Source organism: Sinocyclocheilus anshuiensis, unplaced genomic scaffold, assembly GCF_001515605.1.
Source record: "Sinocyclocheilus anshuiensis isolate Anshui unplaced genomic scaffold, SAMN03320099.WGS_v1.1 scaffold389, whole genome shotgun sequence".
NCBI lineage: Eukaryota > Metazoa > Chordata > Actinopteri > Cypriniformes > Cyprinidae > Sinocyclocheilus > Sinocyclocheilus anshuiensis.
The window spans coordinates 1,064,600-1,075,011 of record NW_015536494.1 but is presented as its reverse complement, the minus strand read 5'-3'; the positions used below and the strand labels follow the sequence as shown (position 1 = coordinate 1,075,011).

The window sequence follows — 10,412 nt, the reverse complement described above, 5'->3', positions numbered from 1 at the left end:
TTTTCAGACCGATGAGCTTTGTAAAAATCGACGTGTTTCAAAAAGGCGGGGCATAGAGGAGAAACAATAATGTACAGTATGTGGAAAATAATGGGGTTTTTTTTACCTTAAACCGCATAAACACATTTCATTACACCAAATACACAAAATAATGTTCTTTTTTTAGCAACGTCATATGACCCCTTTAAACATCAAATACACCTTTATTGACACAAAATATAAAGGATGCATTTGCCTTCTTTTGTCCCAGATTCATTTTTGGCAGTGTCATTTCTGTGCTCCACACTGCTGTTACGGCCTCTGAGGCAGCCGTTTGTCTGGACAGATGGGAGAAACAAACACGGATATGTTTAACTATGCATTTTACAGCAAACTATTAAAGTCTTTCACTGTTTACACATGCAAACATTTGGGTAGCTGTCCACCGGCCAGTTCATTAGCCAACCCTTCTGTCGGCTTTTGCCACAAAAAGACAGAAAGAGAAAGCAAACGAGAGCTAGAAAGGCTTGTTTTGTGCTTTTGCAACGTGGTCGATCTTTTAAAGTGATCATTCAAAGTGCTCGTGCCCTGCTTTAGGCGCCTCTGAGGGCTTCAGTCTGTGGCTCATCCTGGTGCGTTTGATTAGAATGGCACAGACTTACACATGTAATTGCATAATGCTGCACCCGCCTGTAATTCCTTTATGTGAACATCTTTAAGTAAGTGTTTAAAAGCATCATTAGTCCGAAAAAGGGGGGAGTTTGGGATGTGAGGACGAGCCCGCACTAGTGGATTCTATAGCATGAGATTGTATGAAAAGAAGGTTTTTTTTAAGTTATCTGGACTGTGTACAGGATACCGGGTTTTGATTGTTTTAATGAAGCAGCTGGCTTATTGTGTGTCCTTAATTCCTCCATTGTTTTTGGAATATGTCATAGTTCTTTATTCTTTTATCAGGTGCGCTGCAGGAGGACAGAGACAATAGGCTCCAGTGCGACTGCATTGGCCACGGCACAAAGGCCTTCTGCTGCAGACAGCTCACAGGCGAAAGCAGCACTGCGCTGGCTACGCTTTTCAGCCAGGGTCCCGTGTCTCCTGTGAGAGTCACTCTCATTTTAGGGCCGCCCATCGACCTGTGTATTTCAGTGTGTGAACTTACAATAGCACAGACAGGAAGTCTCCATCTGAACTGTGGATGTTCCTTTAAGTTTGACTCTTTAACCCTGCAAGCACCTTGAGTTGAGGAGTAGAATCGGTTGGAAATGTTTCTACACTAATTTAATTTCAAAGAAGCTGGCCTGACCGTCCATACCTGCGAAGGGATTGAGCCAGCCTTTTGTTCATCACTGCATGAAGTTAGGCTTTGGTTGAGATAGAATATTGGCACATTACTCTTATTTGTTCTGCAGTATTTAGAAGACCATGCACTCAATGCTAATTTTCTGCTGCCAAAAATGTGCAGTATACAGAATACAGTCCATGTATCCCACAATGCAAAGCACACAAGTTGAACATTTCCAGTGTGATGGTCAAACTGGAGGTCACATCATGCATTTTTTTTTTTTTTTACTAGACTGGCAAAAGTTAAGAATGTTTTAACAAATTTGATTAAAAATGCAAACCTTTTATTCCCAAGATGATAACTGGCAGCTGTGTTTTTTAACTGCTAGGTTGCAAGTATGTTCTGATTTATTATAAATCAATTCTGTATTCCTCTATGCATTTTAAATGGGTCATGAGCTGCCTTTTTTATTATTTTGTACAGCTCTCTGAGGTCCACTTATAGTGTTATCAAGATTTTTACATAAAAAAAACATCATAATTTAGAAATAATAGGCAATTTTCAGTCCTGTTTTGACCCCCTCATCAGAACGCTCTGTTTGAATAGGAGTGGTGGATTGTAGACTCGGAAGTAAACGCCCACTGCTGTGATTGGCTAACAGTTGTGTATGTTTGACAGCCTACATCCTTCATAGATGGACGCTGCTGTGATTTAGGTTAAAAACGCATAAATATGCAGTACATATCAAACGATCTGTAATAACAGACAAAGCAATAGTGATCACATAATAAAAAACAGTTCCTCACGTGTGGTGCCACATTACTGTCAGATCCAATATATTCGGCACAGCATCGTCTTTTAGTTTCAATCTTTCTGAAAATCCTGCGCCGAATTGTGCCTTGTTTGTAAACGAATCCGCAATAAAAAAATGAAGTGAACAAAGGTCCGAGTTCTTACTGATGCGGTCTGGATCTTCAAATAAAGAAAAATAAAGTTCATCCACTCTTTCCTAATGTTGGGATCAGAAAGAAGGCAATGCAAAGACTGTGTTTTCCATAACTTGGCACTGCACAGCATCTTGTTTTCTTCAGAGCATCTTTATCGTTTGATTTCTGTGTAGACCTGCGTTTGACTCTCTCGTTATTTACACTACATGCGTGAATCGGATGGCGGAGCTAAACAGGCAGTGATGTAGACGCAGGTGTTGATGATCTTCTGCGGAGGCGGGGTTTAGCCACACTATTACACCATAAAGTGGCACATTCTACAACCTGTCGTTTTGGCAGATTGACTTCAATATGAGCAGTTTTTAGACTAAAAAGAAAGTTTTGAGTTCTGAAACTTACGGGATGTTTTTATAGTACAATGACCTCTTAAGATCAAGGGAATCAAAGGAATTTTGAGTTCTCAGTTCATGACCCCTTTAAAAAAAGTCATGACAATAATTTAGCATTTGCTGATATTTGTTGACATTATTAATAATTCTCAATTATTTAAGCATATTCTTATTTTGTATGAAACAATGTTTTTATTGTTAACTGAAAATAAAACAAGTAATTAATTGTTTTTTTTAATGAACGTAAAAAATCGTAAATGAAAATTATAGATGTTGCTTGGGCAACTAACTTAAATAAAATAAGTTGAAATTGGAGTACTAATTACTAAAAGTAAAACTGGAGTAAAAAATGACAGCTTAATAGAAATATAAAAAACTAATATAAATGAGAAAAGCACATAACAGAATTAACTTTAAAATGAAAACTTATTATACTTAGCCACTTAAGTATAATTTTTATCTTCCCTGTACACACGATCCGCTAGTGAGCGACGCCTCGTGGTACCATCACAGAGAGGCTCAAAATCACTTTCCAGAACATTCTCGTTCACCATTCCTGGCTGGTGGAACGATCTTCCCATCCCTATCCGGAATGCTGAATCCCTGACAATTTTCAAGCGACAGCTGAAAACTCATCTCTTTCGAAGCTACTTGACTTCATCATCATCATTATAAAAAAAATAAAAAATCTCTCTCTTTATTTATTCCTTCTCTTTCTAGCTTGTACTTATTTGAACAATGTCTAGAAACTTGGTATTACAAGCACTTCCTGTATCTGTTTGCCTCTTTAAGAAGAATCGCTTTATGTATCCCCAAATTGTAAGTCGCTTTGGATAAAAGCGTCTGCAAAATGACTAAATGTAAATGTAAATGTAAAACTTTAAATATAAAAAATAAAAGTTAATTCAAAATATTAATAAATACTGCAATATGATATAAATACTAAAATAACACTTGTATGATACTGTATGTGGTGTTGGATTGCCACTTGATGTCCAGTGTAGAATCTAGAACCTGAAGCAAAACGAGTAGAAAACCACTGCTGTAAACCATAACCATGCAACCGCAAAAACATCTACATTAGAGAAGGACATGACAGCAACACTAATATTGTTCAGATTTTTATTACACCTTATTTCTGTGCAGTCTCAAAGTTTGCCAGTGATCCGTTTTGACGCCACAACTCACGGGCCATCCCACATAGCAGCAGCGATTGTGGCGCCCTTCATGCATCACATTTCTGCCTTTTGTTCTAGTGTAAGTAATGAGTTCTTTGTGCAACTTCCAGCAGTACTCTTGAGCAGGCAGAGCTGACCTGCGCCCTCCTGCTGTTGCAGGTGACAGTTTTGATCTGCGCTGATGGCGATGGCAGTTTTTGTTATTTTAATTAGGAGATAAGGAACGAGAGGGCCTCTCCAGGCAGTGTGTGGTGTGTGACAGGATCCCACTGATGAAGAGGACCCGTCTGAAGAGTGTGTCTCCCCGCTGCAGATTCACACATTGATAAGCTGCTCTTTCAGGCAGCAGTCGCACATTTCCAACTCTCAGAAGCTTTCGCAGTCAGTGCCTATATTAGAAAGCCATTTTATTCTCTAACTTTCTTTTTATATATTTGATCTGATTGTATGTCTTTCACTTTTGGTCACCCCTTGAAAATAAGAGTATTACAGTGATTATTTTATGAGTTCATCCTAAGATTTCTCCTTAAATGTGTGCTAATTAGCATTTGCACAACTGCTTCTTTTTATTAGACAACTAGTTGTTCAGAAAAGTAGTTGAATCAGTCAAATGACTCACATTTGTAAATGACTCGCACTGTGCAGTATCATTCTTTCAGACCTTTTTCATGAATTACATTCCCTTTCTATTTCTCTCCTTACCTTCCCAACAGCTGCTCTGAAAGTGCAGCTCATCTTCCTCTCTGAAGCTCCGTCAGTGTGTTTGCACATCTCTAACAGAGAGCTTTAATTCATTGTCCAGCTTCCCTACTGAAACAATGTCCTAATTCTGCCATTTAGCATCTGCGTATCATAGTTTGTTGTTATCTCGGAAGCCAGATTTTTTTTGTAAATAGTCATATTTAAAACATTAATCTCTTGAATGGCAAATGAAGTGCGGCTGAAATCCTTCCGTGTGCAAAGATAAATGCAATCTGAGCTTAAACCCTTCCACTGGCTTTCATCTAAAAATGATCAAACCTCTACATATTTAAATCAGTCTTTACATGTGAAACTTTTTCATACATTTTAACCTTAAGTGTCTAAATGCAGCAGTGATAATGTGTGGTTTCTTCTGTCATACAGGTGGTCAGTTGTGGTGCACCACAACCAAGAACATGATGGAAGGCGACGAGCTGGTGGCATTCGCAGTGGACTTTGACTCTCGATTGCAGGTGGTCAATCACATGTCTCTCGGTGAGGGCATGTACCCAGCACGTCTTCTGGACACCATCCAGCTTCTGCCCCAGCAAGCTGCCATGGCCTCCATATTACCTACAGCTATAGTCAACAGTAAGCCCTGCTTCTGTTTACACACAAACTTAACAACTGTCCACAGGCATCATAAACATGCATGCAGCAAATCAAAACTAATAACTGTCAACATACTTTTACAATGAAGCCATACGGTTGAGTCTCGCCGTAAAACTTGACCACAATATTGCTGCATATGGGGTCTCACCTGTTCCCGTGGCTGCACCGTTGAGCTCTCCAACCAGTCATTTGAGCCAGTTCAGAACGTGTTACACACACACGTATTACAATGAAAACAGAGTATGCTGTTTAGTTATTCACAGATTAACCTCTGCTTGGGGGAATGTGATGTTCTGCCCCTCAGTTTAGGGGTACAGTAAACATATCTGGACTCTGACCAACCTTGTAATTGCAAAATTTGAGCCATTTGCCAGCCATTTGCCAAATGCTTTGTTTGTTGACTTTATCAAGGAAATCTAGAGTTCAGCTTGACACAGAGGATGCTGTTAGCAGATGGTGCAACGTTTTCATTTGCCCTTGAGGAAAGGGCACAAGCCTACTGGAATCATCTCTGTTGCCATGCAACATCACAGCAGAATTGTCATTTAAAACTCTTATTTGAACCGTGCATGTGAACTGATCATTCAGACGTCCCAAACACTCCTAATGCCTCTTCTGATATATCCCCTATAGGGAATGGATCTGTAAAAAATTGCACGATTCCTCTTAGCAATTCCATAGCCAAATTATGATCATTTCAATCATAAATAAATTTCATGAAGACATTTTTTATGTCTTTTTAGAGACAACATAAATTGCAAAAATGCATTCATGATGCAATTTAATTCAAAATACTACTGATAAAACTCAAAAGAAGTGTCAAATTAAACACTTCATCTGAGTTCAACTCAGCAAAACCGTTGGAGCAGTGTTTGTAGTTTGGCCTTTATGTGTTTGTCTCTGTGTTTCAGAGGACATCTTCCCCTGTAAAGCATGTGGGATATGGTACAGGAGTGAGAGGAACCTTCAGGCCCACCTGATGTATTACTGCAGTGGGCGGCAGAGGGACCCTGATAACGTCTCTGAAGAGACTGACAGCAATTCCCACCAAACTCCCAGTACCTGCCCTTTCCCACAATGCAACAAGAGCTTCAGCAACCCTCGTGCTCTGGAGATGCACTTGAGCTCACACAGTGGTGAGTAGGCTGGTATCATAAGTACAATGCATTTTGACAATTACAAAAAAAATGTTTAAAGAATTTTCTCACAATCATTGCACATTAAAGTATTTGATCAAAATAAATAAATACGTATACATATATAATAAATGCATATTAAAGATACATTTATAAAAAGAATTAATACAGTTTATTTCACTGTATGGCTGTTCAGTCTGCAACAGCCAAACGTCTGCCATTCTGTTAATATTAAAATAAACTGAAATTCTATATTTGCTTGTGAAGGAAACAAGAAATACATTTTAGCTAGTTACTGACAAGATGCGCGTTAAATATCACATGCGATTTATCGTGCCGCCCTAATTTTAGCAAATAATCACAGTTAGATCAAATAATCACAATCAGGCAGTAATATGTGTCTAGGAAATAGACATCCAAAATGCTACATGCAGACACAATGTAAAATTAGTGGAAATACAAGATTAACAAAAACAACTGTCTCTTTTCTTTCTCACAGGTTTTAAAATGGAGGAGTCTCTTCCCCCTGGCACCAGCTTGAAATGCACAATCTGTAACTTCACAGCAGATTCACTCCTTACATTCCAGCACCACATCCTTTCACACCTGTCACAGGCAGCTTTCAGATGCAATCACTGCCACATCAGTTTCCAGAACCATAGGGAACTGCTGCAGCATCAAGACTTACACGGACACACTGGGAAGATTCACAGGGAGAGCGACAGCGAGAACTCCCCAAGAGGAGGAGAGGAAATCTTACAGGCAGTACGAGCAGAACTGTCAGGCAGGAAGGATGTGGTTATGCAAAGTCCCAAGAGCACACCTAACAAGGCCAACAGTCCTGATGGAGAACTCGAAAGACCTGAGAAAAAAACTATCCTTGGACTGCAGAAGGGAGAAAGTCACCCAGGAAGCAAGGCTAGTTTCTCTTACACCAGAATCAAGTCAGAACCCTCTAGTCCACGGCTAGCTTCCTCACCGGTCCAGCACAACATGGGACCAACCTTCCCCATGGGTCCATTCTTGTCACAGTTTGCTTTCTCCCAGGACATTTCTGTGGTACCACAAGCATCTGAGATTCTAGCGAAAATGTCAGAGCTGGTGCATCGCAGGCTACGCCATGGAGGGAACAGCTACCCTCCTGTCATCTACAGTCCTCTCATGCCCAAAGGAGCGACCTGCTTTGAATGCAACATCACCTTCAATAATCTAGATAACTACTTAGTTCACAAGAAGCACTACTGCAACAGTCGCTGGCAGCACATGGCAAAGTCTCCGGATTTTTCCAGTGTTCCGGACAAGGTGTCCGATGCCATAAGTCCAAACAGTGGCCACACTTCGGTCGGTATGCTTCCTGGATGCCTTCCATCAGAGACCGACAGTCATCTCGTGACAACAACTTGTTTGAATTCGTCTGTTTTGGATATTATGAACGCTGGTGGGAAAGTGCCTGAAAAAGACCTTCCTGGGCAAGTAAAGAAGGTTACTACACCAACAGGAGTTGAGGAAAGGCTTGGCGGAAAACAGTCTGAGGTGAAGAGTCCCAGCACGTCTTTGGTGGACGGTGACAACGACCCAAACAAGACCATCTGTGAAGCATGCAACATCACCTTCAGCCGGCATGAAACGTACATGGTTCACAAGCAGTACTATTGTGCCACTCGCCATGACCCACCCATGAAACGCATGTCCATGAAGGTGCCCGCCATGCAGCGGACCATGAGAACACGCAAGCGGAGGAAGATGTACGAGATGTGTCTACCTGACCAAGAGCAGCGGCAGCCCATGGGGCCACAGCCGGGATTCTTGGGTATGCCCACTCTAGGAAATCCCTGTACATCCCAGGAAACGGTAGAAAATCTGGCTGACCGCTTCCATCCACGATGTGACATCTTTCCAAGCCTTGTCCCAAAACACTTAGATGCTTCCCTTACTGTCTCCAAGCCTATCCTTGCCCCCAAAGGTAACACTATTGCAGACCCACAGGAACTAGATGCTCCGATGGATCTCAGCAAAAAGTGCTCACCTCTTCCTGACAAGTCGTGCAACTCCCCCAAAAGACTCTTGGACTATCACGAATGTACTGTGTGCAAGATCAGTTTTAACAAAGTGGAGAATTACCTAGCCCATAAACAGAACTTTTGCCCTGTCACAGCTGCTCAGCATGGTGAGATCGGCAGTCTGGAGCAGCCAATGTTCCCGGGCGTGAAGAGCGAAGGCAATAATTCGGATGACATCTATGACAAGAGTTCTGTGAAATGTGAGAAAAACGGTGGCAACAAGCTGATGGTGCAGAACGGAGGCATGTTCCCACCACACCTTGGGCTGGCACCGGATCTGAAAGCTTTCGGTGATGCACCGCTCATGACTTCGAAAGATGAGAACAAGAGCATGTTTTTGCCTCACTGTCTCTATCCTGGAGCAATAAAGAAAGTGAAAGGTACAGAGCAAATATCACCATATTTCGGGATAAAAAGTGGCGACTACATGGCAGGAAGTCTTGTAATGCAGGGTGAGGTGGTCGAACAGGAGCAAAGCAGTAATGGTGCAGGTGAGAAGGGCACAGAACCACTTGCGGCTAATGGATGTCCCCATCCCGGCAAGGAGCCACTACCCCTACTGCCCAAAAACAGGGGCATGGTGATTGTCAACGGTGGTCATAAAGAGGATCGCCAGACACCAGCAACTCCCCAGCAAGAGAATCAGCCTCACAACACCTCATCACCAGAGGAACAAACATCTCCCACGTGGGGAGCCGAGAACCCTCCCGACCCAAACGAGAATGTATCGCCAACTTCTAAATCACCCATGGAGGAATCCGCACCTGCCGGAAAAGGCATAAATGGTTCGGCGCCACCAGCAGGCAGTGGGAAGTATTGCCGCCTCTGTGACATCCAGTTCAATAACTTGTCAAACTTTATCACTCACAAGAAGTTTTACTGCTCGTCACATGCCGCCGAGCACGTGAAATGAAATTCGCTCTTGTCCCCTCATCTTTTATTTGGTACACGGTTGTGTCTGAAATAGTGCATCATGCAGTTGTATATACTGCTTGTGGACAATCAAGAGACTTTCGTTATTTTGAAGACTTAATGCAAAATGATGGAAAAAAAATCCAAGTGTAATATTGGTGCCACTTTCACCTTTTATTTATTTTACAATCAGTATTAATAGGAGTAGTGCTCTTAATTTAAATTCAAAGAAAGTTTATATCAGAGTTGTTTGTAATGTTAATGTACAGTCATTCTTGTGTAGCAGACATATTGTTTACAATGTATGTTAGGTTCAAGGAGACAATAGGCACAGGATACAAAACTGAAATGCGTTTTAGACCCAACAATAGCTACTGGAGCACTTGTGTATTCTTATTTGCTGGTACAGTTTTTTGTATATGTCAAAATGTCACTTGCAGTATGATTCTCTTGACTTCAGCCTTAAAACATTTTAGAGGGATAACCAGGCACAACGCTGCAGCTCATGTTTTGGCATATACTGTACACATGGCTTTGCATATATATGTTGCTGTTTGTCTTTTCTTCGACTCAGAAGTGGATGTTTAAATGAGGATGGCAGCATTCTTGTATAGTACTTGTATTTCTGTTTGCTGATACACCTTGTTCTCCCTTTTTTTTTTTTGCTCTCAGCACAATACTTTGTAAGAAAAAAAACAAGGAAAAAAAGGCGGGTGGGAACATTACGGAAAACAGTATTATAAAGGGGGAAGAGCAGCTATTTCTTACTCCTGATAAAAAAATTTAATTGTACTGTATTGATGGGTGGGACGAGACAAGGGAATACTGTAAAAATTATCATTCCAATGTCATATGTAAGAAAAATATTTCTTAAAGATGTTGTTGCTATGCATGTATATGGATGGAATAAAATTCCAGATCTGTTGGAAATTTTTATTTTGATGTGGTGTCAATTAAACTTCAATCCTCAGGATAAACAGACCATGTTATTGTCTTCTTTCAGGATGTCTAATGGAAACATTTTCAGGTCTCATCAAAAGGGGAAATGTACAAGTGTGTGTGTATAGGGAGAGAGTTTTAGGTTTGTTTTACCAAAACAATTTTTTTTATTTTAAAAAATGCAACGTTGTTAAAAAAAAGTCCTCGTTTTTGAAGGAAAATATCATTTCCATTTTT

The 10,412-nt window shown here is 40.9% G+C and overlaps 1 protein-coding gene across 1 annotated transcript in view; it reads left to right on the top strand.

The window, feature by feature from the left end:
• zfpm2a (zinc finger protein, FOG family member 2a) overlaps window positions 1-10,233 on the top strand; it is a 197,439-nt gene extending 187,206 nt beyond the window's left edge. Inside the window, exons 6-8 of the mRNA XM_016483337.1 lie at window positions 4,901-5,107; window positions 6,040-6,264; window positions 6,764-10,233. Coding sequence (XP_016338823.1) covers window positions 4,901-5,107; window positions 6,040-6,264; window positions 6,764-9,237 — 2,906 coding nt within the window. The 3' untranslated portion in view covers window positions 9,238-10,233. The remainder of the gene's footprint in view (window positions 1-4,900; window positions 5,108-6,039; window positions 6,265-6,763) is intronic.
• Window positions 10,234-10,412: the final 179 nt, after the last annotated feature.